Raw genomic sequence first — 20,333 nt, 5'->3', positions numbered from 1 at the left:
TAGTAACATTGGGAGAAGAGTTCTGTGCTAAAGAGTACTGGTGCACACCACCTGCTTTCTGGGAACTGTAGTTTACTATCTCCCACACTCCTTATAGTGTTCTTCCAGTGGTCAGTTCCTGCCCAGTCCGATTGCTGGTCTCTCTGTTGACCTACCGCCTGCTGGAAAGCATGTGTCACTGGTTAATGGGGTGGGGATGGAGGCCCTGGATGACAGCTTCCTGCTCTTTTGTGTCCCCCATTTGAGTAAGCAGGGGAGGGGGAGAGAAGAGTTAAGTGGGGAGAAGTTTCCAGGAAACCGGAATTGGGAGGAGATAGGATACCTTAATGCCTGACTCTCAAGGGCAAAGGGTCACTGCATCCTTGCTGGGACAGTATCCTCAAGAATCTAAGGGGACCCAGAGGTGGGATACAGGAGTACTTAGATATAGGAAGGGGTGGTGAAAGAGAGAGCCCGGAATGGCCCTAGAAGTTCCCGTGGTCACTAGGAGTCTGGATCCCTCCTTTTCTTCTCCTGATATGTGCCCAAATTCTGTTTGGCCATCAGGGAAAGGCTGGTGAGGGGTGAAATAGGAGGCCTCCCTCACCACCACCACCAACCTGTCCCCACAGAAGGATCTCTCTGACCTGGAATTGCCACCACTCTGCCATTCCTCCTTTACCCAGTTCATGCAACCCCAGGGCTCTGCCAGACACCTAGACACTATTTATCTGCTGTAGTCCCCAAGGCAGAACCCGACATTCACCCTCCCACCCTGTGGGCCAGCGGGCATGAAGCCATCCATGGCTGTACAGCCTCCCAACCAGGCCGGTTCCTGTCCCATTGTGTATGGGACGGGGCGGAGCGAGGGCCAGCACTGGAGAACCCCCTCCCACTGCCCTCCAGCCCCCACCCTGCTTCCTAAGGAAAAGTCCAGGGCTGTGCTCAGATCGGCAGAACTGAAGAGCAGCTGACATGGGTAATTTAAAGAGTGTGGGCCAGGAGCCTAGGCCTCCCTGTGGGCTGGGGCTGGGGCTAGGCCTCGGGCTGTGCGGCAAGCAGGACCCAGCCTCCCCAACCTCGGAGCCCAATCAGGCACCAGCACCAGCACCTAGTCCACCAGTACCCCAACCTGCTCCTGACCACAGGTAAGAGCTGAAGCTGCTTGCAGCAGGTGGGACGGTAGTGGTGGAAGTGGGAAGTCAAAGGCAGAGACTGGGAATGCTGGAATGGCCAGGCTGAAGTCGTCAAAACAAAAGGATGTGGGTATCAAAGAAGAAGACAGTCTAGGAGACTGGGGAAGGATCAAACAAGAGAACAGAGTCAGGACTGTGGAGGACAAACAAAAGTGGGTGAAGAGTGCCAGCTAAAGAATCTGACCAAGGTTTTAATCTTACTCTGCCACCAAGAGCTGTTTGACTTTGAGCAAGTTACTTGACCTCTCTGAGCCCCAGGTCATATAAGATAGGGAAATGGCAGTGCTTACTCCTTTTGTGGTACTGTGGGTTAATGCACTGGACTGCAAAGTCAGTTTGAATCACAAGGTAGGCAGTTCAAGCTCAACAGCCGCTCCTCCTCGGAAACCCTGTACACGGTCACTATGGGATGGGAACCACTCAATGGCACATAACCACAGCAACAGCAACTCCACGGGGGTCATTGTCACTCCCTAGCTCACAGTAAGCCTTCAACAAGCAGCAGCAACTGCTACTAAACAGGAGGAGAAAGAAGCTTGGGTGGCATCACATAGAAGGGAGAACTAGGCCAGGAATCTCAGGCCTGAAGGGAGAGAGCAGTGCAGGGAGACTCCTTGCTCTTCTCCCTCCTCCAGGTGGCCATCAGCCCCACCTGGTTCTACAGCCTTAGCCCCTGGAAGGGCAAGAGGTCATCAAGCCAGAAGGGGCATAAGGGGAGGCCAGGCAAGGACTGCAGGGTCAGGAGGGCTGAGGGCCCACACAGGGAAAGGCTCAGGGCCCTGCAAACAGGCATCTCCATGCTTGAGTCCCTCCCTTCCTCCCCTGAGGCTGTGGGCTCTGGGAGGAAGTGATAAGGCCTCAGAGGCTTCCCTTCACACAATCCACTACTGTCAGGAGGGGTGTGAGTGGCCAGCAGAGATCTGGGCTAAGGAATCTCTTGCTGCTACTCCCTCGGCTTTGCCCCCCTTGAAGGAAGCCTCACCTAGACTTCGGGGGACCCTGCATGGGGGTGACTGGCCAGGACCGAGGCTGGAGTGAGACTGAGAAACAGGACTCAGACAGGCCAGCATAGCTGAATGTGCTCTGTCCTGTGCAAATAAGAGTAAGACCCCTGTTTCCGCTCTAAAGGCCCACCTCAAAAGGCCCAGAAGGATATCCGGTAGCTCAGTGAATACGAATCGGGCTGCAAACCATAAGGTCAGCAGTTCGAAACTACCAGCAGTTCCGTGGAAGAAAGATGAGGCTTTCTGCTCCCATAAAGATTTACAGCCTGGGAAACCCTGTTCAGGGTCGCTATGGGTCAGAACCCTATCGACGGCACTTAACAACAACAACAACACAAGGCCCTGAGGCAGCAGATGGCCAGGGGAAGAAAGCATCCAGCAAGCAGCTTACTTGTTGTCTTAGTGAGATTATTATAGCTGTGGGTGGGGTCTTCAGGGAACAACTGGATGGGGAGGCCCAAGGGAGCAAGTTCCTCCCCCATGACCCACTCCCTGGCTCCCAACAGTCCCCCGCTAGCCCGGACCCAAGAGGGGCCCAAGTTCCCTCGTGTGAAGAACTGGGAAGTGGGGAGCATCACCTATGATACCTTGAGTGCCCAGGCACAGCAGGTGAGGTCCAGACCACCCCACCCCACCCCCACAAGGAGCACTAGCTGGGCTGAGGATTGCTAAGGCCTTCTCAACCCTGTGCCTGAGCACTAAATTCCCTGAGTCACACCCTGCCTCTAAAGAGCCACAGGGACTGATGGATACTTGGCAGGACAAGCCCTCAACTGTAGAAAGCTTTTATATCTCAACCACCAGCCCTTGACCAAGCCCTACCTGACCCAGCCCAGCTTGACTCCAATTCCACCCCAACCCTGAGTCCACACCTCTCTGGACCCAAACCCCTACCTCCAGGCCCCATCCCCAGCACCCTGACCTGGTGCTGAACTGTACTCCCTGCTCTCCCACCACCACCATTCCACTCCAACTCAGGATGGACCTTGCACCCCAAGACACTGCCTGGGCTCCCTTGTGTTTCCGAGAAAACTGAAAAGCCAGACCTCCTCGGGCCCTACACCCTCTGAGAAGCTTCTGAATCAGGCCCGGGACTTCATCCACCAGTACTACAGCTCCATCAAGAGGTGAGAGCTTCCCCAGAGCCTGCTGAAATCCAGACACCTTAGGATGCCCTTCCCCAAGTCCAATTCTACTGTCCCCCAATCCTGAAACCATGAGAGAGTACTTGTCACCCGTCCTCACTCCCCACAACTTTCTTCTCTCCCAGGAGCGGCTCCCAGGCCCATGAGCAGCGGCTTCAGGAGGTAGAAGCTGAAGTTGCAGCCTCAGGCACCTACCAGCTTCGGGAGAGTGAGCTGGTGTTTGGGGCCAAGCAGGCCTGGCGCAATGCCCCCAGATGTGTAGGCCGCATCCAGTGGGGGAAGCTGCAGGTGTGGCTCGCTGGAGCAGATCCAGGATGGGGCCAAGGCCCAAAAGGCTAGGTGGAATGAAGCTAGCTCTTGAAGCTTCCCTGATGGGTCTAAGCATTGGAGGAGATCCTTGCTCAGTCCCTTAGAAACTGGAAGGGTCAGAGAGTCAGCCTTAGACCTCGTGTTCAGTACCCCTTGCAGAGCTCTCAGTCACTAGCTAACGCCTGATTACAAGGATGGCCAGCTGTGCTGGTGGGACCATAGGGATGGGAAGATCTGGACCCACTGAGCCAGTGACAACCAAGAAGTTATTGTCAGATTCACAGGGTCAGAGACCCTGTCCTGACAAAAGGGCCTGGCTTTTTCTTCCATCTGGATGGACCTAGCCTGCCCAGCCATCCCCTCACACCCAGAACACTACTCCACAACACAGAACAGATATGGACAGGACAGACTAACTCACAGAGGAATTGATTCCATGACCTTGGTCTGCTTAGCTGTCTCTGCCCACCAAGGAATTTGGAATAAGCCACATGCTCAGAGAATCCTAAAGAAGTCTAGAATAAAATGACTACAATTGCAGAACCTTTGAAATGGATCAAAATTTTATCTCAACTTTAACCTCTGAATTCTATGTTCCTCCCTCAGCTCCCAGGCAGCTTTATCTGACATCCCACCCCTTCACTATTGTCAATTTCCTCCTCCCTCTTACAAGTTGTAAGGAGCTCTGGTAGTATAGTGGTTCTGAATCAGGCTGAGAACCGCAATGTCAGCAGTTCGAAACTACCAGCCGCTCCGCGGGAGAAAGATGAGGCTTTCTGCTCCTGTAAAGATTTACAGCCTCGGAAATCCTGTACAGGGTCGCTATGGGTCGGAACCGACTCAATGGCACTTAACAACAACAATTTACAAGTTGTGGGCATCTCAGCTCCCTCCTGGGGCCTCCACTCAGATGAAGCCTCCCAGCATCAAGCAGCTTACTTGTTGTCTTAGTGAGATTATTATAGCTGTGGGTGGGGTCTTCAGGGAACAACTGGGTGGGGAGGCCCAAGGGAGCAAGTTCCTCCCCCATGACCCAGAGGTTCTGAAGGCCACCTTATGCCACCCTACCCCCAACACTGGTGGCTAAATGGGTTCATCCACCTGAGTTCAGCACCATGAGAAATGGGTTTCCCCCTGTCAGTGGCCAAATTAGCAGTAACTATGTGCTTTCTATACCAGGTGCCAATCCAGCTTCTTTAAGGACAGAGAAAAACACATGTCCCAGGATAGAGACAAGAAACAGGCCAGGCAGGGCAGGAAGGAGCCAGTGTAGGTGCAGATGGTAGGGGAGACTTCCCCAAGGAGAAGAGCAGGGTTCACCTTGAATGGACCCCACAGCCTGTGAATACAGCAGGGGAGGCCCTCCCCCAGAACTCCAGGGCTACTTTCTCCCCTGGGCCTAGTACTCACTACACTTTACACCCTTGCAAACTCAGGTCTTTGATGCCAGGGACTGCAGCTCTGTGCAGGAGATGTTCACCTACATCTGTAACCACATCAAGTATGGCACCAACCGGGGTAACCTTCGGTAAGCAGCCACCCTCACCCTAGACCAGCCTGTCACTGCCAAGGCAGCAAAAGAGGCCTCTGACCCATTCTTCCTGCCACAGTTCAGCCATCACAGTGTTCCCCCAACGTACTCCCGGTCGAGGGGACTACCGGATCTGGAATAGCCAGCTGGTGCGTTATGCAGGCTACAGGCAGCAAGATGGCTCCGTGCGTGGAGATCCAGCCAACGTGGAAATCACTGAGGTAGGTGCAGAAAGCAGCTGACACGTAGAATGGGGAACCCAGCAGTGAGGGTCCTAGGCTGAGGCATGGGGATCCAGCCAAAGAGGGGTGAGCGAAGCAGGATTGAGAGAGCCCTCACTGAGGCGAGGGCTAGGAGATGTCAAGAACGAGTCTTGTTCTCCCACAGCTCTGCATCCAGCACGGCTGGACCCCTGGAAATGGCAGATTTGATGTGCTGCCCCTGCTGCTCCAGGCCCCAGATGAGCCCCCGGAGGTCTTTCCTCTGCCTCCTGAACTGGTCCTTGAGGTGCCCCTGGAGCACCCCACGTGAGCACTAAAGGGACTGGGTCACATAGAGGAAGGGGCTGGTCAGGAGTGGCCTGCTGGGCCTGACTCAAGGTCCCAATGTCCCCAGGCTGGAGTGGTTTGCAGCCCTGGGACTGCGCTGGTATGCCCTCCCCGCAGTGTCCAACATGCTGCTGGAAATCGGGGGCCTGGAGTTCCCCGCAGCACCTTTCAGCGGCTGGTACATGAGCACAGAGATTGGCACTCGGAACCTATGTGACCCTCACCGCTACAACATTCTAGAGGTGAGGGCCACTGGTCGTGGGGTGGGGGCAGATCTGGGACAGGATCTGAGAGAGGGTCAGGTGAGGATGAGAGCCACAGAACCACCTGAAGACAGGGCAAAAGTATGTGTGTATATGTTTCTTTGTCTGACCTATAACTCAGATTTCCAAAGGGGACCTTGACCAAAATAAATGTCCAAGACCCAGTTTACAAGAGAAAAATTAAAGCCTCGAGCTGAAAAGCAAATGGCCCAAAGACCCTCCCTGCTCTGTCATGCCTTTACAGGCAAAAACCTGAACCAATCCTGAAGAGACAGTCAGAGATCTCCTGATCATTACCTCTTCCACCTTGCAAATTAGAAAAAAAATTATACTCTCTGCCATTCCCCATGGCCTCTGGCCCACTTAACCCGTGTGCACCATGCCCCTCCCAGGATGTGGCTGTCTGCATGGACTTGGACACACGGACCACCTCGTCCTTGTGGAAAGACAGAGCAGCTGTGGAAATTAATGTGGCCGTGTTACACAGTTACCAGGTACATGGGCCAGATCGGCCAGGAGGGCAAAAGGGGACTGGGGCAGAAGAGAAGGGTCCACTTAAAAACTGGGGAGGGCTGGAGTCATGATGTTTCACAGGGGTGTTCTATTCCAGAGCACACTGGGTACTGTGGTTTGTGGACCCAGAACATCCCAGGAGCCCCAATTCCAGGATCTAGTGTGTTCTTGATCCTTGCATGTAGTCTCCAGTTTAGGATATTTTCATTTGGGATCAGAGAATACAGACACTGGAAGTTAGAGAAGATATAGTATATGAACATGGTCATGAATGTAGAGGAGACACCATGGGTTTTGGAGTGACCATGGCGGAGGTAGGAAAGGTGGGATATGCCAGCTACAGCTAAACCTGTCCTCTCCCTACCTCTCAACTTCAGCTGGCCAAAGTGACCATTGTGGACCACCATGCAGCCACAGCCTCCTTCATGAAGCACTTGGAGAATGAACAGAAAGCGAGAGGGGGGTGCCCTGCCGACTGGGCCTGGATCGTGCCCCCAATCTCAGGCAGCCTCACACCTGTCTTCCATCAAGAGATGGTCAACTATTTCCTGTCCCCTGCCTTCCACTACCAGGTGCCCACCCCAATGGGCTCTTGCCCACCTGGGGCCAGCTCCAACTAAGCAGCCCTAAAGGGCTTCTAAACTTTCTATTTATTCACCCCCGGCCCACCCTGTCACTTCTCTGCAGCCAGATCCCTGGAAAAAAAGCACTGCCAAGGGCACAGGCATCACCAGGAAAAAGACTTTTAAGGAAGTGGCCAAGTAAGTACCTTAGCAGTGTTGCCCCTCACCCCAGGGCCCAGCCCCAAAGTGGTGGTCTGGGAAGGCATACCACCCCTCAAGACCCCAAGGCCTTACTGAGATTGAGCCCAGACCCCAGCCTCAGTGGCCCTTATGGTCCCCTGCCCTGGGGAGGCTCTGTCTCCATGGCCCTGGGGACCCCTTCACCCGACCCTCATCTTCAGTGCAGTAAAGATCTCTGCCTCGCTCATGGGCACTGTAATGGCAAAGAGAGTGAAGGCGACGATCCTGTATGGCTCAGAGACTGGACGGGCCCAGAGCTACGCAAAGCAGCTGGGGAGGCTCTTCCGGAAGGCTTTCGATCCCCGGGTAGGCTGAACCCAGAGGAGCTGGGATCTGGGGAGATCAAGGGCAGGGGCCTGTCCATACTTTGAGATACCCTGGAGATAGCAGTTTGGGAGGAGAGGGTCGCCTGAGACCTGCCTTGTCAGGGAGGGCCAAGTGAAAAGGACCAGGACAGCATCCCTCTCCTTGCCATCTTCTGCAGGTCGTGTGCATGGACGAATATGATATAGTGTCCCTCGAGCATGAGACGCTGGTGGTAGTGGTGACCAGCACATTTGGGAACGGTGATCCACCTGAGAATGGCGAGGTGAGGCTGGGCAGAAAATGGAGGACTGGGAGACTCAAAATTGAGGTAGCAAAGCAGGAGTGCCCCACACCCAAAGTGAGAGATCCCCAGGGTGGGAACATGGAAATTAGGTTAGGATGTGGAGGCCTTGACAACTCACAACTAGAAAAACAGAGATACTCCACTAATTCATCAGCTCAGCTTTAAAAAGGGGCTACTTCACTTCTGACACAGCGTGAGGAAAGCACTCCCCTACCGAGAACGGCACAGGAAGTGTTTTGTTCTGTTGTGTACACAGGGTCACTATGAGCCAGAACCAACCCAAATGCACCTTGTAACAACCCTGTGGTAGGCATGTCACCTGATGCCATCCTTTCAGATGACAATCTGACTCCATAAGTGTTTAAATCCATTGTCTCAGGAAATCCATTCCTAAGTACTACTCTACTGAAATACGCAAAACAGGAAGCCAAATTATACTAGAATAATAAATCAGAAAGTATTACTATTAGGGTTCCAATTCATGCATGTTATTATGTTGTTGTTAAGGGCCATCGCATCAGTTCCAACTCATAGTGACCCTGTATAGAATTTCCAAGGAGCAGCTGGTGGGTTTGAACTGCCGAACTTGCTATTCAAACCGACCTTGTGGTTGAGTCATACACAGGTTTATTCCAAACAAAAAATGTTTAAACACGTCTCTGCAGTCAGTATTTGGCTGAAGGCAAGTTTTCTCAGTAACACACTTGTCTTATAAGGTCTTATTTGTTGTTGTTGCCTTGGAGTTGGTTCCGACTCATAGTGACCCTGTAAAGGGTTTCTGAAAAGCAGCTGGTGGGCTTGACCTTGCAGTTGGCAGTCCAGTGCTTATCCTACAGCACCACGCCAGGACTCCTTAGTATTATTATTGTTGTTGTTAAGTGCCCTTGAGTCAGTTCTGACTCAGAGTGACCCTGTATAAGATTTCTGAGGAGCGGCTAGTGGGTTTGCACTGCTGACCTTGTGGTTAGCAGTCCAGTACTTATGTATGCCAAGTTTGCAGTTCAAACCGACCTTGAGGTCCAGTACTTTATCCTACAGTGCCACACCAGGATGCCTAATCTTAGCAGGATGCCTTTAAAAAATAGGCCCAATTAAAACTGTGGCCTCCAAAGAAATCTGCTAGGCCAATTAAATTCAAGGCAGAAAGGTCAACTCAGAAGGTTATGGCAACTGTTTTGGGGAACTCTGAGAGGGTATTCTTGATATTATCAAAGGAAACAGGATGCTCATGAGGGGTTATTAGGAAGAAGTTTTAAGAAAATTGAAAACTACATTGGTGAGGGAAAAGGCCAAGAAATTTGTGCTAAGGAATTTTTTCTTCATCATGATAAAGCACCTGCTTATTCTTTGAGGCTAGCAAGGGCTGTCCTATTAGAATTTCATTGGGAAATCGTACCCCATCCACTCTATAGCCCTGATCTTGCTCCTTCAAACGTCTTTTTCTTCCCCAAACTCAAGGAACATTATAAAGGAATACGGTTTGAGTTCCTCAACTGGTATAAATCGAAGAGCACAGAGTTAATTCTTTAGGGAATAGTTGTTGTTAAGTACCGTGGAGTCGGTTCCAACCCATAATGACCCTGCACTATGTTCCATGACTGTACATCTTTATGGGAGCAGAACGCCTCATCTTTCTCCTGCGGAACCGCTGGTAGTTTCGAACTGCTGACCTTGAAGTTGGCAGCCCAACTCGTATCCACTATGCTACCAGAGGGCCTAAGAGAAATGGAAGTGCCACCTTCAGAAGTGTATAGACCCAGATGGAAGATATGTCAAGAAACATCAGCTTCACATCCTGATATTTTTGTTTGGTAAAGGTTTGTAAGGAGCCGTGTTGGTGAGGTGGGTTACGTGTTGGGCTGCTAACCACAAGGTCAGCAGTTTGAATCTGCAAGATTCTACACAGGTTTTGACACAATGGCAGTGGGTTTGGGGTTTTTTTTTTTTTTTTTTGGTTCTTGTTTTTGGTTTTATGATTTTGTAGCATACTTTCTGGAGTCCTGGTGTGACGCCATGGGTTAATGTACCACTGCAAAGCCATTTGAACTGCAAGGTCGGCAGTTCAAACTCACTAGCTGCTCCTTGGAAACGCTATACAGGGTCAGTACCGGTTGGAATCGACTCGACGGCACTTAACAACAAAAACATACTTTTTTATTTACCTTCACATACACACCAGTGTGTGATGAAGCATTATTCGGAGGCCACCAGATGTCCTGCAGTTAGAGAGACGTTTTATACATGTGATACATTCAAATGATAAAGTGCCATGGGGCCATTCAGGAGCCTGGGTTAGTACTTAGCTGAAAAGTGGGCAGTTCAAATGTACCCATTAGCTCCACAGGAAACTGGGAGGAAACTATTATAGGTTACGAATAAGCAGCAGGTAAGTATAGTGTGGTCCCGTTTCTTACTTTAAAAAAAGCCCATAAACATAGATATCTGTGTAAGGACAATGAAAGAAAGGCTAGAAAGTTTAGGATTTGTCACTAGCGTTACCCCTGATGTATGTCTTCCCTTGCACAGAGTTTTGCAACTGCGCTGATGGAGATGTCCAGCCCATACAACAGCTCTCCTCGGCCAGAACAGCACAAGTGAGAGGGGATGGCAGTGTTGGGAGGTTGGAGGGCAGTGAGATGTGTGGACAGACAAGAGGAAAAGGGGTCTGAGGTTGTCTCCATCTGTGCTTCCCGCCATTTTCCCATCAGGCTGTAAGACACCTGCCAATCAAGGCTCCAGGAGACACCCTTCTCTCCTGCCCTCCTGTGACCTGCCCATCCAGTCCCCAGCACCCTTAAGAGGCTGGTGGCCATGAGATCACCTTTAGACAGCAGGGAGGCAGATCAAATCCAAAGACTCAGAGTCCCCTAGGATACTGGTCCTCAACCTCAATCCCAACATAGCTCCTGAGAGCCCACAGAGTTAAGCCAAGGGCATGGCCTTTCCCACCCAGACACAGAGCCTGTCAGCATGCCTCTAGCTGGGCTTGCGTCCTTCTCCAGTTCCCTAGGACATTCATGTTTGTCTTCTCTTGCCAGGAGTTACAAGATGCGCTTCAACAGTGTCTCCTGCTCTGACCCTCTGGTCTCCTCCTGGCGAAGGAAGAGGAAGAAGTCCAGTAACACAGACAGTGCCGGGGCACTGGGCACCCTCAGGTTTGCTTCTGGGGAGAGTGCTGGGAGGGCAGATTCCTGAGCAACTGTGAAGTGGGGACTAGACGGGGCCCCTGTGATGGCTCCCTGCCCACCAGGTTCTGTGTGTTCGGGCTGGGCTCCCGGGCATATCCCCACTTCTGCGCCTTCGCACGTGCTGTGGACACAAGGCTGGAGGAGCTGGGTGGAGAGCGGCTGCTGCAGATGGGCCAGGGGGATGAGCTGTGTGGCCAAGAAGAAGCGTTCCGTGGCTGGGCCCAGGCCGCCTTCCAGGTGAGCTCGGGACTAGTCTTTGTGACATAGGACCCAGCTTACCCCTCTGGGCCCCAGCTGATTCCAACCTGGGACATCCTAACCATCCCTGTGCCTTACTGCTGGGATCCACAATATTAATATTGAGAAGTCTGGAAATCACACTGCTGCCCTGATTCTGTTTGGTTCTCCGGTCCTTTCCTATTCCTTCCAAAATCCACTGTCATTTTGTCACTATAGTCAACCCTCCTGGTCCAGGCCTGAGTGGGCAACAGCCTGATCCTACCAGGTTCTGCTGGAGAGTGGACAGGTGCTGGCAGAAACCTAGGTCAGGCACAGCTTGGGTCACACGAAGGAAGAGGTGCAGGACAGGGATGGGATACTCGGCCCAGGGCAGGCAGGATAATGGAAGAGAGTCAGACAAGCGAGATCTGAAAACAGAAGCCAGCACAAAAGATACAGAAAGTCAGGGAGGTTGTCAAGCACAGTCTGTAGCAAAGCCTGCCAGACTTGAGCAGAACCTAGACTAGAGGAGTGATTCTGGGCCTGGGGAGGAGGAGAACACAGGGACTGTGACTTCTTAAGCTTGGGCTTCCTCAGGGGGCAGCTACGCCTGATGTGGTGATTGTACTTATATAGTTCATATTCTCCGGTCATGAAATTGTCCTGGCTGAGTTAGTGTTAGCCCACCAGGGTAGAACTGATGTAGAGGAGTGCATTCTAGGAGGCGGAAGTATAGTTTGCTTGGAGGTAGATGGTTTGCAGAGAAGGAAGTCAAGCTGGAAAAAGAGATAGGACCAGATTGGGAGAGAAAGGGGAATTGAAACCAAGGCCAATGAATTTGAGAGGAACTACTGTTAAGTTGTGGGTTGGGACAAGAGAAGAAATGAAAACAACATGACTTTTAGGAACATTACTTTAAAGGCAGGAATATTCTGTACTAACAAGGGTAGCAGCAGTGAGAGTAGGAAGGAAGGGAGGGGGCCAAGGAAGGAAGGAAGAGATAGAAGACTTTACCCCCCAAAAAAGGAACCAGGTTTAGTGATATGGGGAGGGAGTGGCCCATCCTGGGGAGTCTGTGCTGAAACAGAAACAAATATCTGGACCTTCCCAGGGACCTTACCCCAGTGCAGGCTCAGGACAATAGAGAACGGACCAACCATGGTCTCCTCCACCACCCTAAACTCTGTCCCATCCCAAGAGCACTTACCATCTGTGCTAAGTGCTTTATATAAAAAACCTTATTTAATCTTCAACAAGAAGCCAAGGAAATCTAAGAAGGGAATATCTGGGCATATAAAATGCAGATACAGGAATTAGGATTTGAACACAGATCTGAACACACAGACGTGTTCACTGGGTGTGGCACTATCAGATAAGCACTGGACCCTAAGGTTGGTTTGAACTGCAAGGTCAGTGGTTCAAACTCACCAGCTGCTCCTTGGAAACCCTATACAGAGAGGGTAACTATGAGTCTGAACCACTCGAAGGCATTTAACAACAATATTATGCAACATGCCCTGTGTTGCAGGGAAGTGGAGAAGGCTAGACCAAAAATCAACACCAACTGGATAAGTAATTCCTGGGTGTGACACGAATGGTGGTTACGTGCCACGGAGTTGGTTCCGACTCGTAGCGACCCTGTACAGGGTTTCCAAGGCTATAAATCTTGATGGGAACAGAAAGTCTCATCTTTCTCCCATGGAACAGCTGGTAGTTTCGAACTGCTGACCTTGCGATTCACGGTCCGATTTGTAACCACTATGCTACCAGAGAGATATGCATAAAAGACCAGCTGTGGCCCTAGGGCCCTGCAGCCCACAAAAAGGCTGATGTATAAGTACCCATCCACAGTGTGGCCTTGGCCTCAGGTTGAGTCTCTTTCCTTCCTGCCAGTGGGGCTGCTGATCCCATAATCCTGGGCACCTTTCTTGGACACCTCCATCCCCACAGTCCCAAGATGGAAAGAGGAGGAGATTCAAAAATTAACTTGTGCGTTCCTCCTTGCTTGGACATCTCCCTGATGGCAAGAGCTCCTGAGCTCTCATCAACGTTCTACTCCCCTCAACAACCTCAGGCTTCCTGTGAAACTTTCTGTGTGGGAGAAGATGCCAAGGCTGCCGCCCGGGACATATTCAGCCCCAAATGGAGTTGGAAGCGCCAGAGATACCGGCTGAGTGCCCAGGCCAACGGCCTCCAGCTGCTGCCAGGTGAGACCTAACTTACCTTGATCTCTGGTATCCCCAGGAACCTAGAATAACTCACTCAGGGTGCCAGGTTCTGTGGCTCAGTCTGTCTCCTCTGTTCCCCACCTCCCACTCCAGGCCTGATCCACGTGCACAGGAGGAAGATGTTCCAAGCTTCAGTCCTTTCCGTGGAAAACCTACAAAGTAGCAAATCCACGTGAGGACGACTACCTACTCCCACCCTCCCCATCTGCTCCATCCCTTCTTTTCTCATAGTCCTTCTCCTGTCCCCCATAACCTGCTCTTATTTCATCCAGCCGGGCCACCATCCTGGTACGCCTAGACAACAGAAAGCAGCAAGGGTTGCAGTATCAGCCAGGGGACCACATCGGCATCTGCCCACCCAACCGGCCTGGCCTGGTGGAGGCGTTGCTGAGCCGTGTAGAAGACCCCCCGCCACCCACTGAGCCCATTGCAGTGGAGCAGCTGGAGAAAGGCAGCCCCGGTGAGGAGCTCTGTACCTCCATAGCAATGTGCATCTGCCCCATCTCAGCTGCATCCCTCTGGCCCAGGGTCCCCTGGGCTCCTAGGGGCACAGCTGGCCTGTCCTCCTCCAATCAGAATGGACTGTTTCCTGATTTAGAAGCCCCCTTTAAGCCCAAGTCTACACACACACACAGAGCCAAAAGTTCCGGGCTCCTCCCAAAGATACCCCTAGCAACCTAGCTCGCTGGTACTGTTTACCTCTGCCCTGCTAAGGCCTGGGGTTGAAATAAGATGGGTATATTAGAAGCAGAAGAGCCCAGCTCAACCCAGTCCAGTGGTCCCCAAATAAACACACCAAGGCTACCCAGCCAAGCCCACCACTGGTTCAGAACAAGTTCTCCAATAAACATCACATGACCACACAGTCCGTTCCATTTACTCCCCAAGAGACAGTCCTCAGTCCAGACAATCCAGTTCTAGGTTGGCCTCTTCCTCAGAACCTCCTTGTATATCCTGTCCCTATAGGTGGCCCACCACCCGGCTGGGTGCGGGATCCCAGACTGCCCCCATGCACATTGCGCCAAGCTTTGACCTTTTTCCTGGACATCACATCCCCACCCAGCCCTCGACTCCTTCGACTGCTCAGCACCCTAGCTGAAGAGCCCAGCGAACAGCAGGAGCTGGAGACCCTCAGCCAGGTTGGGGTACCCCAGCGGGGGTGGGGCAGGTGAGGCAGATATCTGTGTGGGAGGGAATGCAGTGGAGGAAGTAACCAGGCAAAGCTCCCCTTGGACTCTCTTCACCTGGCTAACTGGGGATGACACTCAAGACCCAACTTGAGAATTACTAAGTGTTCTCTGGATTCTGGTGTGGCGCTATAGGACTCCTGTTGCAGCGCTATAGGGTAAGCACTTGACTGCTAACTACAAGGTTGGCAGTTCAAACCTACCAGCAGCTCCTCAGAAACCCTGTACAGGGTCGCTGAGTCAGAACCAACTCAACAGCATTTAACAACTTTGGATTCTCAAAGTCTTCAAAGAGCCCCCGGCAGGAAAAATGTACTCCAGAAGCAATTGTTGGATTGAATTTAGAGAGAGAACACCTATGGAGGATCAGCTGGCGGGGGTCAAGTAGGAAGGTCAACAGTCAGGATGAAGCCCACATCACCCTGTCCCTGCAGGATCCCCGACTCTATGAGGAGTGGAAGTGGTTCCGCTGCCCCACACTACTGGAAGTGTTGGAGCAGTTCCCGTCAGTGGCATTGCCTGCACCCCTGCTCCTTACCCAGCTGCCTCTGCTCCAGCCACGGTACTACTCGGTCAGCTCAGCACCCAGTGCCCACCCAGGAGAGATCCACCTCACAGTCGCTGTGCTGGCATATAGGACCCAAGGTGAGGCTGAGGAGGAAAGGCACAGCAGTGACCTATGAAGTGGCCCCTCATTGACACTCTCCTTCCCAACTCCATAGACGGGCTGGGCCCACTACACTATGGAGTCTGCTCCACATGGCTGAGCCAACTTAAGTCTGGAGACCCTGTGCCCTGCTTCATCAGGGGGTAAGGAGACCCTGCTGGGGCAGAGGTGGGGAAGGAGAGCAGAGAAGGAGCAGCAGTGTGTCTGTCCAAGCAGGGGCTACAAAAGTGCCCTGGATGGACAGAGGAAATGGGGGCCGGAGGTGGGGGGTGTTTGCACAGGGTGTAGTGGTAGCTTTGGTTGGGCGAACCTACTTAACATGTATGGAGTATCTGGCTAGTCCATTTCAGAATGGTGGTCTTGGCCTTCTCAGTAATTTGGATTCACTAATGGAGTCCTGGTGTGGCGTTGTGGGTTAATGTGCCAGTCTGCAAAGCCGTTTGTACTGCAAGGCCATTGGTGGCTCAAGCTCACCAGCTGCTCCTAGGAAACCCTATACAGCCTTGCTATGGGTTGGAACTGACTCAACAGCACTTAACAATTTGTTCTGAAATTGCAGTTCCCACAGAGATCGAACTAGGATTAACCAGCAGACCCTGTTGCTTTTTGAAAATGTCTGTTCTGTGTCCTTGAGATTGGTCTGATGTTGGGAGGCATAGGTTTCAAGGGACTGTGGTCCAAACCTCCACGTCATCCAGGGAGAAAAGATTATGGTAAAAGCCATATTTAGCACTGAGGATCCAAAGAAAGTGAGAAATGTCAGGATGCCCTTAGCTTATACTATCTTCAGAGTCATTGTTCAGCCACCGAGAAGCTGAAAGTCTTGGGGTAGGGGGACAAAGAAAGAGTTTCCAGGATGAAGCCAACTAGGCCTGAAGGCACAAACGTATCCATGAGTCTAAATTATGCCTACACTGTACCAACCTACGAAACACAAACCAACTACCAATATTAAGGCTATTTAAAATAAATACACTCAGTGGGTCATTTTGAACTAGTACTCTATGTCTTCCCTTCTTCTATAGTTTGTAAATTTCCTAAACTTAGACATCAAAATAGTCCTCAATCTAAATTTAGACTATATTTCCTTTGACCCAATCTCTGGAAATCACAGACCCAGGGTGTCCCTGGCTGCAAATACAGTTCTTTTAATAAATACTTGCATGGTGCTTTTACTATGAGCCAAATGCTGTTCTAAGTACTTTTACAATATTAACTCATTAGTGAAAGTTGAGCTCCTCTTTCAGGCTGACCCTGTGGCTGTTAAGAACAGAGGAGGTGGGGAAGCGAAGGGTGCCTGATAGAAGGTCTTTCCAAATAGTGCTCCCTCCTTCCGGCTGCCCCCTGATCCCAGCTTGCCCTGCATCCTCGTGGGACCTGGCACGGGTATAGCTCCCTTCCGGGGATTCTGGCAGGAGCGGCTTCATGCTATTGAAAGCAAAGGTGAGACCAGGGGTCAAGGGAGTTTCACAATCTAGGAGCGGGAAATGTAGGAACCAGACATAAAAAGGGCAACAACTTGGGGCCACAGAGTGAAGTTTATTAGACCAAAAGGAGGATACACTCCAGTGGCTCCGCTGGTTGGGTTTCCTGGTATCAGATACATAGTAGGTGTTGAAAAGAATTAAGGACAAAGGAAAAGTGAAGTCTGGAAGGATCAGGGCTGGGACTGGAAGACAGAAAAATGTAGCAGGTGGTTCTGAACTCTGCCAGAGCTTTCCTAGGTGTGTCCAAGACCTAAGGAAGTGCTCAGTTTGGCCTTAGGGTACCCAAAGTAGCATGTACATCAAGAGATGGAGTAAGAGCTAAAAGGTGTAAAAACTATGGGGTTGAAGCCTGAAAGGGGCTGGAGAGGGTTCTAGGACCCCAACTTTATTTAAAGTTATGTGGAATTATAAACCAGAAATCCCGAGGTCTAGTGCTGCTCTGCCACTGGCCATGAGCTGAGATTTACGTCTGTAAATTGAGAATCTTTGTGAAAATATCCTGTACTCATCTAGAGGCCAAGCAGCCACAATGATAGTTTAGGCCTGAAAGGCTTGCGTGGGCTGGCAGCTCTGGGCATATAGCTGGAGATGCACCCCCCTGGAAGAGAGCAATTGTGAGCATCAGTGCTGTTGACAGGTCTGCAGCCTGCTCCCATGATCTTGGTGTTTGGCTGCCGATGCTCCCAACTGGACCACCTCTATCGTGAGGAGGTGCAAGATGCCCAGCAGCGTGGGGTGTTTGGCCAAGTTCTCACTGCATTCTCCAGGGAACCAAACAGGCCCAAGGTGAGGACACTGCAGACTGGGTAACCAAAATGAATGTTGGGAGAGAGGGAAAAGCCAAGTGCTCAGATGGGGAGCCAACCCCTCAACTCACGCCTCTGAAAACCCCAGACCCATTGACACCACACCTTCAAGCCTGGAGTCCTCTTTGGCTCACCCAGCACCGCCCCCCCACACACACACACACCTTCCTTGAGGCTTTTCACGCCCAGGGCCACACCCCGTGGCTCCACCACCCCTAACTGCTCTCCCTCAGACTTACGTGCAGGACCTCTTGCGGACTGAGCTGGCTGCTGAGGTGTACCGTGTGCTGTGCCTTGAGCGGGGCCACATGTTCGTCTGCGGCGATGTGACCATGGCGACCAGCGTCCTGCAAACGGTGCAGCGCATCCTGGCGGCGGAAGGGAACTTGGAGCTGGACGAGGCTGGCGACATCATCGGCGAGCTTCGAGTGCGAAGGGGCAGGGCCCACAGCGGATGAGGCGGGTGGGGGTGGGGTGGCAGAGCCCAAGCAGAGGGGCGGGACTATTCCTGGAGATGGCTGGTTCCAAGATAAGAATGCAGACTGGCGGGACCTGAGGAAGTGGAGGTGGGGAACCCCAGCCTGGCCGGAGTCCCACTCCTCGGATTTCGTTCATGAGGCACGGCCCTTCTTCCCCACAGGATCAGCAACGCTACCACGAGGACATTTTCGGGCTCACTCTGCGCACCCAGGAGGTGACAAGCCGCATTCGAACCCAGAGCTTTTCCTTGCAGGAACGGCAACTCCGGGGCACAGTCCCCTGGGCATTCGACGTGCCCAGCCCAGACACCCCTGGACCTTGAGGTCCCTTTTGCTTGCTTTCTACCCCAGTTCTCCAGAGAGTACAGCCGTTGGTCCACCTTCTTTCCCTCCCTTCGCCAGACGCTTGCCCACATCTGTCTATAGAGTCTCCGGAGAATCCACTTTATTCCTGGGAATGAGCGAAACGTCTCTTCATCCCTACCTGGGGTTGGACTAAATCTGGAAGGCCTTTTCCAGCAGTGATAGTCCAGGATCTCCCATTACATTACCTCGTTTGTAGTCTTTAGATGAATTTTAGATTCCCTTTACTTGTCTCGAGTGTATCTAACCTTTCAAGAATAATCTCTAAATTATGTTGTCGTTCAATGCCATTGAGTCGGTTCTGACTCATAATCCTGGTACCAGGCTTCCAAGGAGCAGCTAGTGTTTATCTCAGAGCTCCACATTTAAGTATTTATTATTAAAGATTTGCCGTAAGTGATTGTGCCAGGTGTTAATGAGCAGTACTAAGATGTCTAAAAGGAGCCCTGGTGTGGCGCTGTGGGTTAATGCGCCAGACTGCATGGTAGGTTTGAACCACAAGGTCAGCAGTTCAAACTCACCAGACACTCCTCAGAAACCCTACACAGGGTCACTATGAGTTGGAACCGACTCAACAGCACTTAACAACAACAACAAAGACGGAGCTGTTAACCACAAGGTCAGCACTCCAAATCTACCAAGGGAGAAAGATGAGGCTTTCTGTTCCTGTAGAGATTTTACAGCCCCGGAAATCCTACACATGGTTGCTATGAGTTGGAAACTGTTCCATGACACACAACCACCACCAAAATGTCTAACGAGATCTGGTGGTACAGTGGGTTAAGCATCGGGCTGCTAACTGAAAAGTCAGCAGTTTAACCCCACCAGGCATTCCACAGGAGAAAGATGAGGCTATTTGCTCCTGCAAAAACTGACAGTCTCAGAAAGCCTACGGAGCACCTCTATTCCATCTTACAGGGTCATTATGAGTTGGAATCAATGCCACGATGGTGGGTGTGGTGGGTTAAGATGTCTCACATCACCTCTGTCATTGAAGACTTGATAGTCAAATAAAATGACAGAATGGAAAGTTTTGTCTTTAAGAGCATCGCTTGTGCAGATGTGGGGTGGCAGATCTTTAACAGGATTCAACGCCCCACTTACTGGAGCAAGAGCCTGCCTGCACCAATCACACTGACCCATTTCTCCAGAAAACATTCCTTCCAGGCAAGCACTATTCCCTTGCTGCCAATTAAGGATTGCGGAAGCAGATACAGCCCTCGACTGCCAGGAGTGGGGTGTCAAAAGACTACAGTCACAAAAGATGTGCACACAACTGCAAACAGACTTTACTGCTGATTTCACACAGGATGATGAGCCCCGCCCACTTCCTAAGACATCACATCAATAGTGAACTCATCTACACTCCCCACCTCCCCCACAAGTCCAAGGGGACCTGAAGGAGAGGCAAGGTTTGCAGATCCTGGGTCTCATTTCCCTGAAATTAGTTTGGCTTCCACCTAGACACCTGCCTACCTTTCTTCTTGAGGCTACCTCACTCCTCCCTCGCAATGTGGGGACCATCTAAGACTTGTTTCCAGAAGCCTTCAGCATCTCCTCTCCTACTCTTTACTGATCTCTGGGGTGAGTTCTTCATGGATCCCCAGGGCCTGCCCAACTAAGGCATCCCTGGCTCTGTAGTCTGGAGTTGGGGATAAGTTCTGAGAGAGGCTCAGTGTATCCGTCCACTTCACTCCTTCCAATTTCTTGTGTTTGGAGAAGCTGAGAGCCTATGGGAGGAGAAAGTTCTTGACAAGCAACCCAGGGGTCTAGATTTGAGAGACTGCCATCATCATCTATCCCTCCAA

At 51.7% G+C, this 20,333-nt stretch overlaps 1 protein-coding gene across 3 annotated transcripts; it reads left to right on the top strand.

The window, feature by feature from the left end:
* Window positions 1-954: 954 nt before the first annotated feature.
* On the top strand, window positions 955-18,485 carry NOS3 (nitric oxide synthase 3 (endothelial cell)). Of its 3 annotated transcripts, none has more exons than XM_006873694.1 (26): window positions 955-1,093; window positions 2,646-2,788; window positions 3,158-3,306; window positions 3,450-3,612; window positions 5,070-5,161; window positions 5,244-5,385; window positions 5,552-5,691; window positions 5,780-5,954; window positions 6,368-6,469; window positions 6,866-7,060; window positions 7,176-7,249; window positions 7,453-7,597; window positions 7,776-7,880; window positions 10,428-10,495; window positions 10,940-11,056; window positions 11,152-11,326; window positions 13,383-13,515; window positions 13,630-13,708; window positions 13,809-13,996; window positions 14,503-14,675; window positions 15,158-15,368; window positions 15,446-15,533; window positions 16,712-16,833; window positions 17,515-17,663; window positions 17,917-18,111; window positions 18,324-18,485. In XM_006873694.1, the coding sequence occupies exons 1-26, from the start codon at window positions 955-957 to the stop codon at window positions 18,483-18,485; spliced, it is 3,624 nt and encodes a 1,207-aa protein (XP_006873756.1). The 3 variants fall into 3 exon arrangements, with proteins under 3 accessions (XP_006873756.1, XP_006873757.1, XP_006873755.1); XM_006873695.1 differs by having other exon boundaries at window positions 955-1,127; window positions 2,686-2,788; XM_006873693.1 differs by having other exon boundaries at window positions 955-1,127; window positions 2,650-2,788.
* The last annotated feature ends 1,848 nt before the right edge of the window (window positions 18,486-20,333 follow it).

Source organism: Chrysochloris asiatica, unplaced genomic scaffold (assembly GCF_000296735.1).
Source record: "Chrysochloris asiatica unplaced genomic scaffold, ChrAsi1.0 scaffold00249, whole genome shotgun sequence".
NCBI classification, from domain to species: domain Eukaryota; kingdom Metazoa; phylum Chordata; class Mammalia; order Afrosoricida; family Chrysochloridae; genus Chrysochloris; species Chrysochloris asiatica.
Note: the sequence above shows the minus strand (reverse complement) of the source record. Positions and strands in the feature narration are given on the sequence as shown.

Excerpts from the sequence above, each read along its gene's own strand:
- NOS3 (XM_006873693.1), top strand. The coding sequence starts at position 955 with ATGGGTAATTTAAAGAGTGTGGGCCAGGAGCCTAGGCCTCCCTGTGGG. Across the intron at positions 6,470-6,865 it reads CCGTGTTACACAGTTACCAG|CTGGCCAAAGTGACCATTGT; the intron begins GTACATGGGCCA and ends TCTCAACTTCAG. Across the intron at positions 7,881-10,427 it reads ATCCACCTGAGAATGGCGAG|AGTTTTGCAACTGCGCTGAT; the intron begins GTGAGGCTGGGC and ends TCCCTTGCACAG.